At 52.6% G+C, this 17,843-nt stretch overlaps 11 protein-coding genes across 11 annotated transcripts; 9 read left to right on the forward strand and 2 right to left on the reverse strand.

Annotated features, from left to right (window-relative positions):
• Positions 1-1,240: 1,240 nt before the first annotated feature.
• LAESUDRAFT_457006 (uncharacterized protein) lies at positions 1,241-1,943 on the forward strand. Its single transcript, XM_040902547.1, has 2 exons — positions 1,241-1,436; positions 1,495-1,943. The coding sequence occupies exons 1-2, from the start codon at positions 1,362-1,364 to the stop codon at positions 1,813-1,815; spliced, it is 396 nt and encodes a 131-aa protein (XP_040759366.1). The 5' UTR covers positions 1,241-1,361; the 3' UTR covers positions 1,816-1,943.
• A 225-nt stretch (positions 1,944-2,168) lies between these two features.
• LAESUDRAFT_457086 (uncharacterized protein) lies at positions 2,169-3,170 on the forward strand. Its single transcript, XM_040902549.1, has 3 exons — positions 2,169-2,367; positions 2,423-2,840; positions 2,901-3,170. The coding sequence occupies exons 1-3, from the start codon at positions 2,265-2,267 to the stop codon at positions 2,944-2,946; spliced, it is 567 nt and encodes a 188-aa protein (XP_040759367.1). The 5' UTR covers positions 2,169-2,264; the 3' UTR covers positions 2,947-3,170.
• A 305-nt stretch (positions 3,171-3,475) lies between these two features.
• On the forward strand, positions 3,476-4,627 carry LAESUDRAFT_731048 (uncharacterized protein). Its single transcript, XM_040909962.1, has 2 exons — positions 3,476-3,792; positions 3,852-4,627. The coding sequence occupies exons 1-2, from the start codon at positions 3,481-3,483 to the stop codon at positions 4,380-4,382; spliced, it is 843 nt and encodes a 280-aa protein (XP_040759368.1). The 5' UTR covers positions 3,476-3,480; the 3' UTR covers positions 4,383-4,627.
• An 849-nt stretch (positions 4,628-5,476) lies between these two features.
• Positions 5,477-5,731, forward strand: LAESUDRAFT_731050 (uncharacterized protein; the record flags this gene model as incomplete). The annotated part of the gene is made up of 1 exon (XM_040909963.1): positions 5,477-5,731. The coding sequence occupies one exon, from the start codon at positions 5,477-5,479 to the stop codon at positions 5,729-5,731; it is 255 nt and encodes an 84-aa protein (XP_040759369.1).
• Positions 5,732-7,504: 1,773 nt separating this feature from the next.
• LAESUDRAFT_457014 (uncharacterized protein) lies at positions 7,505-8,325 on the forward strand. The gene is made up of 3 exons (XM_040902548.1): positions 7,505-7,774; positions 7,830-7,970; positions 8,041-8,325. The coding sequence occupies exons 1-3, from the start codon at positions 7,632-7,634 to the stop codon at positions 8,114-8,116; spliced, it is 360 nt and encodes a 119-aa protein (XP_040759370.1). The 5' UTR covers positions 7,505-7,631; the 3' UTR covers positions 8,117-8,325.
• Positions 8,326-8,375: 50 nt separating this feature from the next.
• On the forward strand, positions 8,376-8,903 carry LAESUDRAFT_611880 (uncharacterized protein; the record flags this gene model as incomplete). The annotated part of the gene is made up of 1 exon (XM_040903171.1): positions 8,376-8,903. A coding segment is annotated over one exon (528 nt), but the record flags the coding sequence as incomplete, so codon positions are not given.
• Positions 8,904-9,534: 631 nt separating this feature from the next.
• Positions 9,535-10,584, forward strand: LAESUDRAFT_456931 (uncharacterized protein). Its single transcript, XM_040902546.1, has 2 exons — positions 9,535-9,631; positions 9,697-10,584. The coding sequence occupies exon 2, from the start codon at positions 9,873-9,875 to the stop codon at positions 10,443-10,445; it is 573 nt and encodes a 190-aa protein (XP_040759372.1). The 5' UTR covers positions 9,535-9,631; positions 9,697-9,872; the 3' UTR covers positions 10,446-10,584.
• Positions 10,585-13,217: 2,633 nt separating this feature from the next.
• Positions 13,218-15,260, forward strand: LAESUDRAFT_457146 (uncharacterized protein). Its single transcript, XM_040902550.1, has 5 exons — positions 13,218-13,346; positions 13,413-13,491; positions 13,552-14,401; positions 14,452-14,866; positions 14,932-15,260. The coding sequence occupies exons 1-5, from the start codon at positions 13,342-13,344 to the stop codon at positions 14,969-14,971; spliced, it is 1,389 nt and encodes a 462-aa protein (XP_040759373.1). The 5' UTR covers positions 13,218-13,341; the 3' UTR covers positions 14,972-15,260.
• On the forward strand, positions 14,798-15,222 carry LAESUDRAFT_731060 (uncharacterized protein). The gene is made up of 2 exons (XM_040909964.1): positions 14,798-14,866; positions 14,932-15,222. Exon 2 carries the CDS (start codon positions 14,993-14,995, stop codon positions 15,167-15,169), a length of 177 nt encoding a protein of 58 aa, XP_040759374.1. The 5' UTR covers positions 14,798-14,866; positions 14,932-14,992; the 3' UTR covers positions 15,170-15,222.
• Positions 15,261-16,913: 1,653 nt separating the features above from the next.
• LAESUDRAFT_731062 (uncharacterized protein) lies at positions 16,914-17,633 on the reverse strand. Its single transcript, XM_040909966.1, has one exon. The coding sequence runs from the start codon at positions 17,581-17,583 to the stop codon at positions 17,380-17,382; it is 204 nt and encodes a 67-aa protein (XP_040759375.1). The 5' UTR covers positions 17,584-17,633; the 3' UTR covers positions 16,914-17,379.
• On the reverse strand, positions 16,991-17,208 carry LAESUDRAFT_731061 (uncharacterized protein; the record flags this gene model as incomplete). The annotated part of the gene is made up of 1 exon (XM_040909965.1): positions 16,991-17,208. A coding segment is annotated over one exon (218 nt), but the record flags the coding sequence as incomplete, so codon positions are not given.
• Positions 17,634-17,843: the final 210 nt, after the last annotated feature.

Raw genomic sequence — 17,843 nt, forward strand, 5'->3', positions numbered from 1 at the left:
TTGAACGTCGGATACTGCGTGTGAAGTGAGTAATCAAGTGTGCTGTCGTAAGTACTTTATCTTCTCCATTAATGCGTGTCAATGGGGTTGATTAATTGATTCTCCATCGTACATTTTCACTGCTCCACATTTGCTCGGCTTCGCTCTGATTATCTCGCAAAAGAACCCCTCCCCTTGACATAGCCCCAGAAATGTCGACCGTCGCAATCTGCAGCACGAGCTCGATGACGCTCCCCTGACTAGCAGCTCGGGGAATTGACCCCCTTGTGGACTTGGACGTTCCGCGCGTGAGATGGTTGTCCTTGTCTGCATACGACCCTCGGACGTGGCACGAACGCGGTGCGTCAGCTCACACTTCCATTCAAACCTTGGGCTGTGACTATGGAACTAGCAGGGCACAGCTCCTACGTATTGAGGCACCCGGACGGCTATGCATTTTCCATGTACATCTTGCAAACCCACGTGCGCGCTTGTGCGCAGACTGCAGCGTTGAATATAGTGAACCACATACCAGAAGCAACTTTCAGAAGGCCCTCATGACCGCACTCGTGGTGTTCGCGCCAGTGCGGCGATGTGGTCAACTTGATGAAGAACGGGTAAATTTACGTTCAGTGGTCTGATACCATTGATCCGATGCCATATTCTGACAAGAGGTATGCAGCAATGCACAGCGCCCTGAAGGTCCTGCAGCTATACCCTTTGCCTTCCCTCTGTCCCGTGGCAGTGTGCAGAGCTGCGATATTCGCTGAAGTGCAGCTCATCTATAATGCTGAACAGAATAATAGTCATTCCATTCCCAGAATCGTCACTAAATTCGAAGTGGTGCAGCAACGTGCGCATAGCCTTCTCGTCAGGTGCTGTACAACGGAATTTAGATGGATTACTCGGATGTGTATTCGTCTAGCAATGCACGTAGAATCCTGAGTCTATGCGCTGTAGGGACGCGTTGAAGGACGCACATCCTGACTTGGAGAAAAGGAGGTGATCGCAGTACCCGTGTTGTGCGTCATCTTTTGCCCGTGTCCGCAGCTGCTCAGATACACATGGTTCTGGTTCGTCGGTTACTGATTATATCGCTAGGCTTGCGTGCATTATCCATGAACAGGCGGCGTGCGTCCATTATCTGCAGACAGCATCCCGATTGAATGGTTGCGCGTCTGCGTGGTTTGAATATGGCTGTGTAGCGCCTGCATTGCAGGGAAATGCACGCAATCATGTGGGCGGTGTGTGAATACCTGGAAGAAATGGTATCAGAACCACGTTGTGATGCGATAAGTTGGATACATATATACATGTATTGCAAGAGCTGGCTTGGAAACTCGCACCTGTGACCATCCTCTACAACTGTCTATTCAAACGATATGGACTTCACTGAATGGAAGCTGGAACTTCTCGCGGACGGGACCAAAAGATGGAGACAACGGCTTGTACGAATTGTAAGTGGGAAGACCCTGCGTGTGTGTTCCTGACCATTTACGTGCTGCGCTGCGTCAGGTTGAGGGCGAGGGCAAGGCAGGCCGTAAGGCTTCATCCGAGGTGGAACCCGAGGCGAAACCAGTAGCGACAAGAACTCTGCCGCAGCTTCCGATCGAGGTGTGGGAAAATGTGATCGACCATCTGTGGAACCACCGGTTCGCTTTGAGGCCGTGCAGTCTCGTCTGTCGAGCATGGAACCCTCCGAGTTGCTTCCACTTGCACAGGCCGATCGAGATCTATAGTGTCAAGGGTGTGATGGCAGGCCCGAGCTGTCGAAGCGGGCGCACGATATGTCCATATCGGGTCTCCCGTTCTGCAGGCCAGAGTCATCTCGGCTAGATCTGTCAGCGCTGTCGACGGCGGTGATCATGCTCGCTCACAAGCTGCCTCGGCTGGAGACGCTCGCAATCCGGTGGTCAGAGTGGAAGCCCGGGATGATGCACAGCGACATCTTCCTGCTCCTCCCCGCCTTCTCCTCTGTCACTCACCTCGATCTCTGTGATGTCACATTCCCGTCGATCACTGTCCTTGGGCGCCTCGTTTGTGCCCTGCCCCGCCTGGTCGAGCTCGAATGCGAAAATCTGAAATTCATACATGACCACTTTCGCCGCGATACGCTCGATTTATATCACAACCGGGGTCAACATCAGGTCCCTGTCACTCCGGGGGGATTTAGATGTGAGACCTGGGAAACACATCGACTTCCTTGCTCATCCTTGCATCTCGAGTCGCTTGCAGAGACTAATCATCAATGATTCATCATTTCACGTGGCCGAATCACAACACCAATGGAAATATCAGCGACTATTGGATGCTGCATCTCACTCACTCACAGAACTGCGATTAGTTCTGATATACTCAGGACGACAGACACATACAGGGATGTCTGCTGCAGGTGTGCACTCTAGTTTCATGTAAGCATTTCTGCTAACCGGAGTCTCTCCAGATCCAGTGCTATCCTTCACTCGCAATACGTCACTGCGGAGACTATGTCTGAAGCTTATGCATTTTCATCGAGTTGCTGACCTGGATGCATTATGTCAAGTCTTACTTTCCATCAAGTCAGGCCAGCTTCGAGAAATAGTGATAGTTTTCCAACCATATTCACTGTACCCAGGAATCGATGTAACGGAGGCAGTGAAAACCACGCTCAAATTTCACGAGTCTGCTCGCTACGAAGAGATTGACAATTATCTCTCATCCGATTCATTCAGGATGCTGAGCAAAGTAGAATTCGCAAACTCCACCCAGCGTTATGGGAACCCACCCGAAGATATCATTCCGGTGAACACAGTGGCCGAGGAGCTGTGGAGGCAGCAACTTGCGCCTTTATTCCCACGACTGCTCAAGCGAGGCATCTTCCGGTGAGTATCCTATAATGTTACGCCTAGACTCTCACATTCATCTGCATCGCGATATTGGAGCTGCAGCGCCACAGTGAAGAAAGCTCTGGATGCAGACGGCTTTTGATCATTGCGGCCGTTGTACCTGCTGTAGATACTTCTCGAATTCGCGGTATCGTCCCACTCTGGCAACGGTGAAGGGCACACTTAAGTGGACCGAGATGCCTTCTACCCTCGTCTCTCCGGCTATCCGAAATGTCATTAACATACCCTAGCATCCACTTTCCCGCAAACCGCCATTGCCATCGCGAAACTCAGACATTCTTCTTCTCCATTTCGTCTCCACCTCTTCCAAACCACCTGCTCTGCCAGCGATCGCTCATATCACGACTGCTACATTCCCCACTCATGCTCTCTCAAGTACACGCGATCCGCCCGAATCAGCGCACAAGGTCTTAGTAGCGGCCGGGCGATGTTGGCCGGAATCTCCCCAGAGACACCTATCCAGCCATTTCATCGTCTTCACGGTAACGGTGGTGACACTCAATTCGATGGGGCTAATTTGAGGTCACGGGATGACCTCCGACTCGAGGATGATATGGACACATCGGGCTAATCAGAAGCATCTCCACCGAGAGACTCCTCGAGGCGAAGGGGCTCGATGCTCAATTTCGCGCTGCGATGCATGTGGCGACACCTACATATCCGCCATGGCTGGAAGGTACAATGTCAAGGTGCCGTATCATGCAATGAATCGTGGCGATACGACAGCTATCAGACAGCACAAGTCGGATTCAAACCGATAGTTTTCGCATATAACTACCTTTCGACCGCCGAACACGCGAATGAACTCTCACATCCTCCTTCCCTGCAACCCGCGGTTGCTCATCACCCTTCCTCCAGGCGACCTCGACGCTCATCTTTCTTCCATCCTGAACTCGACCGCATAATTGCTAAACAGCGCACAGCCCGACTACCAGCGCCAGCCATCCTATCAGCACAGCCCTCAATCGACGACGCAAATTTGCTCACCTTGATCATCATGAGCACGCACTCGTGCCTGAAATGTGCCTGAGACATATTTGCGGAATGCCCATACGCGTGAACGTGAACACATGCGAGTGGCCCCCTAGATCTCGTACGCGCGCAGCGGCATCTGCCCGCTCTAGCGGGAACTCCTCGCATCAAAGCCTTCAGAGCGCGCGGATGGACGTTCACATGAAGCGGACCGGGACGGTGACAATCTGGCCTGCGCAGATGGAGACGATGTCGACGCATGGGCATGGAACGCCGCTCGCACGGAACATGGAAAGCGGAGTGACGATGCCTTCGATGGCCTATCGGGCACCTTGTGAATGTAAGGAGCGGAGTCACGCGAACGTAGGGAGCGGAATCCAAGGGCGGACCACGGCGTGTTCAACGACCTCGGAGATGCAATCGCAGCAACTGCGCCAAGGCACGCGCGCGCGTGCGCAAGCTATTCCCACATCGATTCGGTACCTCATTGAATGCACGAATCGCTCACGTAGCTTGCGCTGGACGCCAAGCTGCTTGCAAGACTGAATGAGCTCGATGAGGTATCCATGCGTATATGCGGGTTTGACGACGGGAGGCGTTGCAGGAACGAGTGGATCAGGTGGGGTATTGGAAGTGTCGCGGATGGGTCAGAGTCGCATTGGCTCACTGGAGGTTGTCACACACCGGCACGTTTCAGGACTTAATCTACTGATAGCACGAGATTGCCATTCTCCCATGGGTTGTACGTATTACAGGAACCGGAAACGGACTTGCGAGGTTATAGCTTCCTTCAGACAGTCGCAGAGAGAACTTGTTGCGACTTGATTCGATTATGCACTGTACCTGACCCGTTCATCACCGCTTGCATCAGCCCAGGTCAGAACACGCACGCACCAATTGATAGGTGGTCGGATTCTCTATCATGCCCTCGACTATATCCGCTCTCCTTGAACCTTCCAATGACCCGTCGGCAATATACTTGATCTTTTCATCCAGCGTTCGATGAGCTAGACCAGCAGTGAAGGGCACCTTCACGAGGATTGAGGAGGCTAATCCTAGGATTCCCTTCGCTACCTCGATATCGGTATGAGCGCCCATGAACGCATCGAAGCACTCGGCGACGGAGAACACTCACTCTGCAGGGTGCCGTGGACGGCATCGAGGCAGGAGAGCACATGCATTGGCTGCTCCAATGCCGGTCACTGCTGGCATTACACTGCTCACCAGTGGACATCGAGCAGCTTTTCTAAGAAAGAATCAACAGGAGTCTTCGTATTGCTAGGGACGTCCCATGCTCGATCTGCTATTGAGGTCAGGAGGAGAAATCAGACAGAGTCGCGGAGGAAAACGCGACAAGACCGCCCATGAAATCGACTGATGAGCACGACGGGTCAGCAGAAGCCCACCATCAACATGACCCAGCACGCATCGCGAGTATCTCCGTCCTAGCATACCTCTTCCCGTCAGAACGCTGCACTTCCGCCCTTCTATACTGCGACGGCGGGATTCCAGACGAACGCCCTCCGGCGGGATGCGCAAGTACCTCAAATTGCAGACCCTTCTCGTCCTCCATATGCGACGACTCAGCGATCTCGGTCTTGTGCATTACGAGCGCAGACATGTGCATTCCTGCGGCTGGCATGGGAGCTGTCCAGTACTGCTCCGCGGAGAGGATAGTGGCGAACGAATTGACGGCTTGCGCCGTCTTCGTGCTTGCAGTGATCGGCAGCAGTGCGCGAGAATCGAGCGTCGTGAGGTTCGCGAAGTCGGACGCAGAGCAGGTGGTTGAGGTAAAGACTTGGAAAGAGTGCTCTCTGAGGGTGCGGCAGAGTAAGGCGAAGACAAGATTTCAGCTTCAGTTGATCGAGTGTTCACAAGCAGTAAGCATTATTTAGTCACAGAGGTGTGAGAGAGGGTAAGCACGAACTTCATGTCTCGTCGAATGACTGGAATCCGCCGCAGACAGACATGGTGAAACACTCAGGCACGGACTTGCGCACATTAGCGCGGGTTGACGCCACCAAACTGATGCACAACCACGTTGTGCGCGATATAATTGACTGACTAGTCTGACTTTAACCCTCGAGCAGGCCGAGTTCTGACAAGCCCGTGTAGTCTCGATATTCTTTGTTATTCTCGCTTCCGTATACTAGTTCGTCGTGGAGCTCCGGTTCAGGTGTAAGTACAGGATGCACATGCGGTCATGATGTGAATGAACGCTTTCTCCGTTCAAAAAAAATGTACGTCCTTATTTTTCATGCACTTCACTGCGACTGGCGTCCACTACCATCTATTAATTATCGACAGGTCGAGGAGATGATCTCTCTGTCGAATACCACCGTCTGGATGGCGAGCACCGTGAATGGCCTTTATCTCCTTCATCCGCCCCTCAAATCACGGATGTCGCATGAAAGCGGTGTGTCAGAGGTGCCACTGGTCATCGCAAAGACAGAGCATGCAGGATATGTGAGATCAGACACATTATCCTGAAGACGAACGCTACTACAATGCCCCAAGGAATTCACTGACGAATGAGGCAGGCCAGAAGGAATCCGCCGTCGGTACGAGAAACTGCAGCAAAACAGCATATATCTTCTCGTGTGAACGCCGTAAGTGGTCAATTCCTTCTGTGACAGCCCAAGAACATGAATGTTCATCAGCGAGATGTACGAACACCTGCTTTTGCAACGTACTTCTCCGCCCACTGCAACAGATCGAACAGTTCAGCCTAAGGCACCACACGCGTGGATAGACATGTTTCTGCCGTCAATGCGCCCACGGCCCAGTGCTGCTCCGTGGAATTTCGCGGGAGGGACATCGACGGCGGCATCGATGGCGGCCTTGGACTCAGTGCTGGGGGGCGTCGTCAAATGACCGGAGGCCGCTGCAAATTGACATCGTTGAGTGTGAGCTCAACTTTCGAATGCACCGGATTATTTATGATGCGATGGACTGTGCAGCTGTAACATGCTCCTATCATCCTTGTTTACAGACAATACGCTCGTAGCCGGGCTCTCCTGGCTCAACCAGCGGTGCTTCGTACGGAATGCACATGCGTGAGTGATCAAACACGTTATCGCACCATGTCTTCTCCATCGCAGGCGATTCGCAATCACCCGCCTCTCGTTGTCAATTCAGCTTCGTTCCAACCGTTATTCTCACGATTTTCTTATGCCAGAACGGAACACCGTGCACGTTAACGGTCACGACCTGCAGCACTATCATGCAGCTCGATGAAGGTTCCTTGACCAGCAGCTCGAGGAATCGGCCACTTTGTCGACTAACACTGCCTAGACGTTCGGCGCACGAGATGGCTGTCCTTGTCTCCAGACGCTCCTGGCATCACGGATGTGGTATGAAAGTGGTGCGTCAGCGAACGTTTTTACTCAAACCTTATACCATGGCTATGGGCTTGACGGGGCGCAGCTCCTAGGCGCTCGGGTGCCCGGATGCTTATGCGCTTCCCGCCTGTGTCTTGCGGACCCGGGTGCAGGCGTCCTGCGACACAGATTGTGGTGCTGTGTAAGGAATCGCATATAAGGTGTATAGCCACAGCGGCTATCACGGGCAGGCCACCCATGGCCGCACTCGCGGTGTGTGTGCCAGTGCAGGATGTGGCCAATTTGATGAAAATTTACGGTATGTGTGGTCTATACAATCAATCTGATACCATATGCTGATAAGAAGTGTACGTGACGAGGCGCCCCGAAACTTCTCCAGTTACACCTTTTGCCCTCCCTCTGACCGTGGCAGTACTCACAGACGCGATGTTCATTGAGGTCCAGTGCGCATATTATGCTGTGCAGAATAGAAGTTTTTCCGTTCTCAGGATCATCGCGTAATCTGGAGCAGTGCAGCAATGTCCGCAGAATACGAAGGGACCTCTGGCCAGGTGCTGTATATGGGATGAGTTTCCGGAATGTCTATCCATCTGCAAGGCACGTAAGATCCTCAGCCTGTGCATGGTAATGCGAGTGAGCTGTAAGGACGCAGATTCCAACCCAGAGAAAACGAAATGACCGTGCTATGCATGTCGTGCATCGTCTTTAGTCCATGTCTGACTCAGTTGCCCAGATACACACCTCATCGAGCGCTAATTACATCGTCGGGCTGTGCGTTGTCGATAAACGGGCGGTGCGTGTACAGCACCTTCAGGAATCACGCTGATTGACAGGCTGTGTGTGATCTGAACATGGCGTTTCAGGAAGCCACGCAATTACGTGGGCCGCGTGAAAACTTCTAGAAGACGTTGCATACGGAGGCACATTGCAATGCGATGAGATTCATACATATATCCCAAGAGCAGACCTGAAAAGTCAATCCTGCGACCATCTACCACCCACTCGACACCAACTATGACATCCTCAGAACAGTACCTGAAACACATCACGAAAGCTTCAGGGGACAAGGTACTCAAGGTACAAAGGCTTGCGCCAACGGTAAGTGGGAAAGCGCCGCGTATGCGTTCTTGACGATTTATGCGCTGCGCTGCGTTAGATCAAGGGTGAGGCGGTCAAGACTGGCTCATCGGCGACGAGAACTCTGCCGCAGCTTCCGGTCGAGGTGTGGGAGAACGTGATTGACCATCTGTGGGCCGACCAGTGGGCTTTGTGGGAGTGCAGGCTCGTCTGCCGAGCATGGTACCCTCCGAGTCGCTTTTACTTGCTCAAATACATCACGATGAGGAGTGTGAAGGGTGTGAAGGCATATGCGAAGGAGCTGAAGCAGACGCCCGAGCTGTCGAAGCGGCGGCACCATATGACTATATCGGGCAATCAGAGGACAGATATGTCAGTACTGTGGCCGGCAGCGACCATGCTCGCTCGCAAGCTGCCCCGACTGGAGACGCTCGACATCCGGTGGTCAGAGTGGAAGCCGTGGACGATGCACCGCGACGTCTTCCTGCATCTCTCTGGCTTCTCCTCCGTCACTCGTCTCCATCTCTCTGATGTCACATTCCCCTCAATCACCGTCTTTGGGCGCCTCGTCTGCGCACTGCCACGTCTCGTCGCGCTCACATGCGAGGATCTGGAATTCACACAAGACCAATTTCACCGCGATATATTTGGTCCATATCGTGATCGCGTCAACATCCGCTACTTGCAACTCATGGACAATCTCAAGAGAGCGGAGAAACTCATCGACTTCCTTGCTTATCCTGTCATCTCGAGTCACTTGCAGAAACTGGACCTCACATTTACATCACCATACAAATGGGACTGGCAGCGATTGTTGGATGCTGCCTCTGGCTCGCTCTCAGAACTGCGATGCAATCTTCCGTCCTCAGCACTACGGACGGGTACAGAGGTGTCTACTGCAGGTGCCATGCGCTCTAGTTTCATGCAAGCATTTCTTCTAACTAAAGTCTCTCTAGATTTGTTGCCATCATTCACTGACCATACCTCACTGCAGAGACTATGCGTAATCTTTCATGGTCCTATTCAAGGTTGTGGCCTGGACACATTGCATCAAATGTTACTTTCGATCAAGTCAGTCAAGCTTCGAGAAATTGTGATAGTGGTCGATTTGCATATACTCCGACGTGGAATGAATCACGTGAAGCGGATCATGAGGGCATTTCTGAAACCCCATGAGTCTGCTCGCCACAAAGAGATTGACAATCATTTTTCGTCCGATTCATTCGGATTGCTGAGCAGAATAGAATTCAAGCTTGTATACTTCTCTCGGACGTATACCCCCAATGGCCATATGGATCATAAAACATTCCCTGAGGAGCAGTGGAAGCAGCAACTCGAATCTTTATTCCCACAACTGACCAAGCGAGGTATCTTCCGGTGAGTATCCCACATTTTACGCCTAGACTCATGCATTCATCTGTGTCGTGATATTGGAACCACAGCGCCACGATGAGGAAAAAGCGCTTTGCAAACGACTTTTGATTATCACGCCCGTTGTATCTCCAGCAGATCCTTCCCGCGTTCGCGGTCTTGTCTCCGCTCTGGCAGCAGTGAAGGGCACACTCAAGTGGACCGCGGAGGTTTCCACCCTCATCTCGTCGGCCCTCCGAAGTGTTGTATGATCATGCACGTCCCTGGCTACCCACCACGGTCTCTTCCACAATCCCCTGCTCTGCATACATCACCCACTACTACATCGCATATATGCAAGTTCCAGCATCCGGTTCTCGCATATCGCCATCGCCATTCCGACGCTCAGACATCCATTTTCCTCATCTCGTTCTCGTCCCCATCTCCATATGCTCCGCCAACGATCACTCATCCCACGACTGCTACATTCCCCATTCATACACACGCGCTATCCGCTGGAATTCCCGCACAAGGTCTCGATAGCGGCCAGGCGATCTTGGTCAGGATTCCACAGAAGATGTATATCCGTCTGGTTCGTCATCCGCACGGCGATGCCTGTGACGCTTACTCCACCGGACTATCCGCACTTCGACGGGTAATTCGACACGGGCACAGCAGATCCATTGAATACGTCTCCGCCGAGAGTCTCCTGAAGGCGAACTGGCCTGATATTTTATCTCGTGCCACACTACATCTTCCGTGCTCGTATGTGCACCCACATTCGCAATCTCTACAAACAATGTCAAGACGCTATATCACGCAACGAACCCCGGCGACATGACAACATCAGGCGATGCGATTTCACGAGCGAACTGACTCTAGCCGGTGGAGACTCAACGGAGTCCGCACGCTCTCCTCCCCTGTGATCCGCAGGTGCTCAGTCAGCCCAGGATGACCTCGAACCTCATCTGCCGCTCGTCATTCAACTCGAACATATAGCCCCAGTGACAACACGCAACTGGCCTGCCACCGGCGGACATCCCATCGACAGACTCCTCCATCGACGAGGCGCACTGGATCAGATTCACCTAGACGAGCGCAAATCCGTCCTCAAGACATATGCGCGGATTGTCCGTACGTGTGAACATAAACGCGTGCCGGTGGCCCTTGATTTTCTTCGTACGAAGCAGGATCCCAACCGTCCTCAACTTAACGATCCGGCCAAAACTCCCTCATGTTGGGGCCCAACAGTGTGCGGGCTATCTTCGTGAATGGGATCGGGATGGTGGCGATCTGGCCTGCGCAGAGGAGTACCTTGTGAATGTAGGGAACGGAGTCGCGCGAACGTTTGAAGATGGTACGACGGTGGGCCACAGCGTGTTCCATGGATTTGGGATGCAATCGCAAATCTACTGAATGACCGCGTCGAGGTACGCGAGCGCATGCGCTGGCTGTTCCCGCGTCGAGTCGGTACCTCATCAAGCGTACAAACTGCTCATGTAGCTTGTGCTGGACGCCAGGCTGCTTGCAAAATTCAACGAGCTCAACGAGGCACCATGCATATCTCGCGGGTTTGGTGTCAAGATAGTGCAGAGTTCCGATAGGAATAGTTGCTAGATTGAATGGCTCAGGTGCAGTGTTGGAAATATCGTGTATGGGTCGGAATTGTGTGGCTCACTGAATGTTGTCGCACACCCGGCGCGTTTTAGGACTTTGCTAACTGATAACACGAGGTTATTATCATTCCACGGCTCGTGTATCGTATAGGAATCGAAAACGGACGTGCGAGGTTGTAGGTTTTGCAGAGAAGGCTTGACTAGATTTGCAATATAGTCCGGCCCGTTCATCGGCGCTCGCATCAGCCCCATGATTCTGACCATGTCAGCCGCCAGTTGGTGCTTACGCCCAGTAGTGTCCCGTAGTATGCAGCTGAGACAAGGTGTCCTTATGCAGCCATAGTTCAGGTACGAAAGTCTATTCGCGTTCTTCAGCGTTGCGACAATCATTGGTGCGTATCGTCAAGTATGAATGCCACGCTCCAGGCTGATAGTCACCCTCCAGTGTTTCTGGTAAGTCAGAACACGCACACACTATTGAAAGAGACTGATCCTCTATCACGCTCTCGACTATTTTGCTCTCCCGAACTTTCTTCCAGTGACCCGTTGATGATATACTTGGTCTTCTCATCCAGCAATCGAGAAGTTAGACGAGCGACGAGGGTGCCTTCACCATGATTGAGGACTCGGGCCCTAGGGTACCTTGTTTTTAAGTCGATGCCAGTATGAGTATCAATTAATGCATCGAAACACTTGTCGAAACCAGAGTCGCCAGATGAGATGGCTGACCCAATTTGGGCCCCAGGGACCTGACTAGAGTACATATAGGGTGTACAAACGACTGCCATTCAGCGCAGTCGTCCGCTGCTTAAGTATGTACAGCAAGTAGCTACGCCGAGCGTACGTCACGTGCCTCATCCAATTTTGCAGGGTACCACCTTGCGACGTGTTAAGCGCGCTCAACACCAGAAGAGTCCGGAAACCGGCTCCTTCCAACAACACTCAGCGATGGAGAAACACTTACTCTATTACCTGCGCGGTGCTGTAATCGTGCAGGAAGCCTGCAATCCGAGCGTGTCCAGCGTGGTTGGACTTTGACGTCCAACTTGCTTACACAATAGAACATGCGGCGCAATTGAATAGGTTCGCGGTTACGAGCGAGTACGATTCGCCCTACAGGACGAAATGGTCGTCAAGATCATTGGAGCTGAGATGAGGCCCAGCGCAGATACCATCTGCAACCATGATTATACTATGAGGGAATATGTAGGCCACGTAGTGCTCTATAGCGCATTATAGCCGCTCATAGTATATTTAAGTTCCAGATGACGATCACATGCGCTTGTAATCTAAACAAACGGTCTACTATGTGTTAAACAAATACGTCCTTGTTATAATTATTCATCCGGCGTCTCATGCTTCGACTGTCATCGGCTACTAGGAGTTCTTTTTCTCAGAACCACACAACACCGAGCGTGCCGCTTCTGCGATGGGCGGCAGGACCATCCAGCATCGCCTGGACAGTGAGCACCACCGATCGCCTTCCCCGCCTTCATGGGCTCATCAAATCGCGGATATGACCCTGCTCTTGCTATGCAGACACTGCGCTCGTAGGCAGGCGAAGGGGTGCTATATACAGTATCCCCATGTGCACGCATAATGTTAGTGATCAAGCACTGTCACTCGTCCCTTGTCTTCTCCATTGCGGCCGATTCGCCGTCAAACGCGTTGCCGTTCAGCGTCTCGCTGGCACCAGACCCTCTTCCGAAGGCGTCACGTATGTGGCACGAATGCGGTACATCTGACGAGCAACGCTCCCTGTCAAACCTCGGGCTATGACTATGGGACGGGCTGTGACTATGGGATTGACGGGGCGCAGTTCCTAGGTAAGACACACATATTGACTTGGAGAAAATGAGATGATCACGCTATGAATTATGTCATGCGCCGTCTTTTCGCCCATGTCTGCAGATACGCATGGTCCCACTTGTCGACTGCTAATTATACCGCTAGGCTGTGCATTGTCAATGAACAGATGGCGTGCGTACGGCACCTGCAGATTGATTGAATGGTTGTGTGTATGCGTGATCTGAACATGGCTGTGCAGTGCTTGCATCGCAGGGCAATGCACGCGGTCATGTGGGTGGTGTGTGGATTTCCCGGAATCAGAATCACGTTGCAATGTGGTGAGATGGATATATATTGCAAGAGCCGGCTTGGAAACTCATACCTGTGACGATCCTCCGCTCCAGCGCTATGAAATCCATCAAACGGAAACTGGCACGTCTCGCGGACAGGACGAGAATCAACTCACAATGGCTTGTGCGAATCGTGAGTGAGCACTAACTCCATGTATGCGTTCCTACCTATTTACATCCTGCGCTACGTTAGGTGAAGGGCAAGGGCAAGGCAGGCCGTACGGCCTCATCCGAGGTGGAAGCAACTGTGCCGCAGCTTCCAATCGAGGTGTGGGAGAACGTGATCGACTATCTGTGGGACGACGACAGTACTTTGAGGCGGTGCGTCCTTGTTTGCCGGGCGTGGTACCCTCCCAGTCGCTTTCATTTCTACACGAGGATCACGATCAGGAGTGTCAGGGGCGTGAAGGCGTACGCGAAGATGCTGAAGCAAACGCCCGAGCTGTCGGAGCGGGCGCACGATATGACAATAGTGGGCGATTGGGGGACAGATCGGTCCGCACTGTCGACGGCGGCGATCCTGCTCGCTCGCAAGCTGCCCCGATTGGAGCAGCTCCACATTGAGTACTCCGATTGGAACCCATGGACGATGCACAGCGACATCTTCCTGCTCCTCCCCGCCTTCTCCTCCATCAGTTGCCTCGATCTCCGTGATGTCACATTCCCGTCAATCAACGTCTTTGGGCACCTCGTTTGCGCACTGCCAGGCCTGGTCGAGCTCAAATGCTTCGATCTGGAGTTCACACATGACTACTTCCATCATGATACGTTCGGCCCATATCACAACCGCGTCAACATCAGATCCTTATCACTCAAGGAAGATTATCACGAGACACCTGAGAAGCTCACCGACTTCCTTGCTCATCCTTGCTTCTCGAGTCGCTTGCAAAGACTCATCATCGATGATTTATTTCATGTGGCTGAATCACAACACCGATGGAAATGTCAGCGACTATTGGATGCCGCATCTAGCTCACTCTCAGAACTGCGATTGAGTCTTGTATACTTTGGACAATTGGCACATAGCGAGGTGTCTACCGCAGGTGCGCACTCTAGTTTCATGTAAGCATTCTTTGCTAACCAGTCTCTCCAGATTCGGCGTTGTCATTCACTCACAACACCTCGTTGCAGAGCCTATGGCTAGCGTTTCCTGATAAGTTGGGAGTTTTCGACCTGGACACATTGTATCAGGTCTTACTTTCGATCACATCAGGCCAGCTGCGAGAAATTGTGATATTATTCAAGTGGTTTTCCGACGCTAGAGGAGTCAATAAAACGAAGCGAGAAGTGAAGAACATGCTCAAAATCCATGAGTCTGTTCGCCACAAAGAGATTGATAATTATCTTTCGTCTGCCTCATTCAGTACACTGAGCAAAGTCGAATTTGCACTTGAATGTTATGATACTACCAGGCTCAGCCATAATGGGGTAGTTACAGTGGCCGAGGAGCAGTGGAAGCAGCAACTTCTGCCATTATTCCCACGACTGACCGAGCGAGGCATCTTGAGGTGAGTATTCCACATTTTGCGCATAGACTCACGCATTCATCTATGTCGCGATATTGGAACTGTAGCGCCACAGTGAGGGAACCTGGATATGGAGACAACTTTTGATCGTTGCGGCCATTGTGGACCATGAAGATGTCTACCTCGTCTCTCCAGCTCCTCAAAGTGCCCACATTCCTGCACGTTCTTGGCTATCCGTCATCGTCTCTTCCACAATCCCCTACTTCAAGTACATCGCACTCTACTGCATCACATATCTGCAAATTCCCACATTCCGGTCACTTCGTACCGCCATTGCCATCCTGAAAGTCAGACACTCCTCGTCTCTACATCTTCCACACCGTGCGCTACGCTAGTAATCGCTCATCCCACGATGATACATTTTCAATTGGTACACTCTCAAGTACATGCTGTCTGCTGGAATCGACCACAAGGTCTCAGTAGCGGCCAGGCGACCTTGGCCGGAGTTCTCCAAGAGACATTCATCTGACCGTTTCGTCATCTTCAGGCCGATGCCGGCGACATTCATTCTACGGAGCTCGTTTGGAGTTGCAAAAGCGTCCCACACTTGGACGAGTGATTCGATACGGGCTCAGCAGGTCGGATACATCTCCGCCGAGGGACTCCTGAAGGCGGAGTGGCCTGATATCTGATCTCGTGCCATGGTGCAAGTTCCTATGCTCGTATGTGCATCACATCCGCAATCTCTACAAACAATGTCAGAATGCTATATCACGCAACGAGCCGCGGTGACGCGATAAGATCGGATGATATAAGTCTTGCTCTTGTCGGCGGGCGCTCAAAAGGGCTTCTCCCGCCCTGTGACTCGCAGCTGCTAGATCAGCGCAGGATGACCTCGACGCTCATCTGCCGCTGGTCTCAAACACATCAATTCCGATTGACATCCACAGCACGACTACCAGCGCCAGCCATCCCATCAGCACGGTCCTCAATCGACGAAGCACACTCGCCCACCTTATCATCGTGAGTACAGACCCACGCCCGAGGTATACGTGCGGACTGTCTATACGTGCGAACGTCAACGCGTACCGGTGGCCCTTGATATACTCCGTACGAAGCAGGATCCCAGCCGTCCTCAACTCAACGATCCAGCCAAAACTCCCTCACGTCAGGACTCAACAGCGCGCAAGTCATGTTCATGAAGGGGATAGGGACGGTGGCGATCTGGCCTGCGCAGACAGAGATCATGTCGACGCTCGGGCACGGAATGCCTCTCGCACGGGAAATCGAAAGCGGAGTGACGGTGTTATCATGACTTTGAGAATGCAACAAAAGCTGCTTCAGTATGTTCAATTGTCAATACATTTAACTCTGAAATCGACGGAGCGTTACGTACATAATCTGCAGCGAAGTTTCCACTGCATCATCAGCAAAACGTCCGATCGCCGATCTGGACAGAAATGGTAGTCAGTACCACTGCCGTATTGCAAGAGCAGGCATTCGCAGATATTATCAGAAAATCCTCCATAGGGTTCGGTGCTGCCAGGCCTGCTCATTCCCAGTCAGGTATGTATTTTCTGGCACATAACTGACTGCTGGTCATTAGATATGTGCAGATATTGTAAGGCAGGATTGACATGCAGAAGTAAGGCTCCAACTATTTATACTATTTACACTCCTGAGGTGTAAATTGTTGGAATCTGGGCACGGAGCGCAGATGCGAGAGGCCCCGGTGTGACCTGCGCCACTGGCGTGGGAGAGTAGTAGCACGCGTGTATATAGTAGGGCACAGCTACAATGGGACGGGCCATCGGTTTGGCCCCGTGGAGCCATCTTCTAAAGAGCGGGCGACTCCCAAACTCCTGGCTGCGCAGCGGGCTGACTGGGAAACTCAACACAAACTGATCACCATTGACCAAGAGGCACTCACCGCAATCAATGAGAACCACCACTATGAGGTTCCTGCTGGGGACCATGATGCTGACTGGTGAGTAATCCAGTTGGCAGGTCAAGGGCTGGGAGCTGGGGCAGGTCGCCGAGGTGTGAAGGCTGCAGGGCAGCTGAGGGACAGGTGCGACCAGGCAGAGGTGGGATCAGGAGGTCGAGGGCAGGAGGGTGAGGGTCAGAGGGTTGACCGCGGGGCACCGCTGCAGTGATACAAGACACCAGGCGCAGGGGGCAGGCACTGCACGAGGCGGGCCTACCAGCGAGGCGAGGGCGGAGCAGGACGTCAAAGGGTGGGCTGAGCAGATGCCGAGCAAGACAGGCCAGCAGTCCGATGAAGTGGCACAGCCACAGCACGCGGAGCGCCAAAGAAAAGCCGAGCGAGGTGCTTGCACAGAGCACGCACGGAACAGAGACTGAGACCCGAATCCAAGGGGCATCAGGACTGGTGTGCAGACTGAGCGAGCGACTAGCGCGTGGAGGCGCTATAGGAAGTCACCAAAAATGGGCACGTACAGGATGCGTATGGTACGGAGACCGGGACCCAAGATCAGGGGGCGCCAGGACTGGCGTACGGACTGAGGCAGGCAGGGAAGCACATGAAACGGAGATCAGCATCTCTGGGGACAGGGAGTGCGGTACAGGCGTGTGGCCCACAATGGGATTGACGCAGCAGTGGCTAGGTCGAGGGGGCATGTTGGAATCTGGGCACGGAGCGCAGATGTGAGAGGCCCCGGTGCGACCTGTGTCACCAGCATGGGAGAGTAGTAGCGCGCGTGTATATAGTAGGGCACCGCTACAATGGGACGGGCCATCGGTTTGGCCCCGTAGAGCCATCTTCTAGAGAGCGGGCGACTCCCGAACTCCTGGCTGCGCAGCGGGCTGGCTGGGAAACTCAACATAAATAAATAGTATATAGTAAATAGTTGTCTATATATCATATAAACAGTTTATATAAAGTTTATATAGTTTTTTTGGTTCCATCTTTTGGTAGATTTTTACTCAACTGTGAGCAGCCTCTGTGATTATTGAGTCCTTTAAGGAGCTGTGTGCATCAGCACGCACATGACAGTGA

This window comes from Laetiporus sulphureus, assembly GCF_001632365.1.
Source record: "Laetiporus sulphureus 93-53 unplaced genomic scaffold LAESUscaffold_58, whole genome shotgun sequence".
NCBI lineage: Eukaryota > Fungi > Basidiomycota > Agaricomycetes > Polyporales > Laetiporaceae > Laetiporus > Laetiporus sulphureus.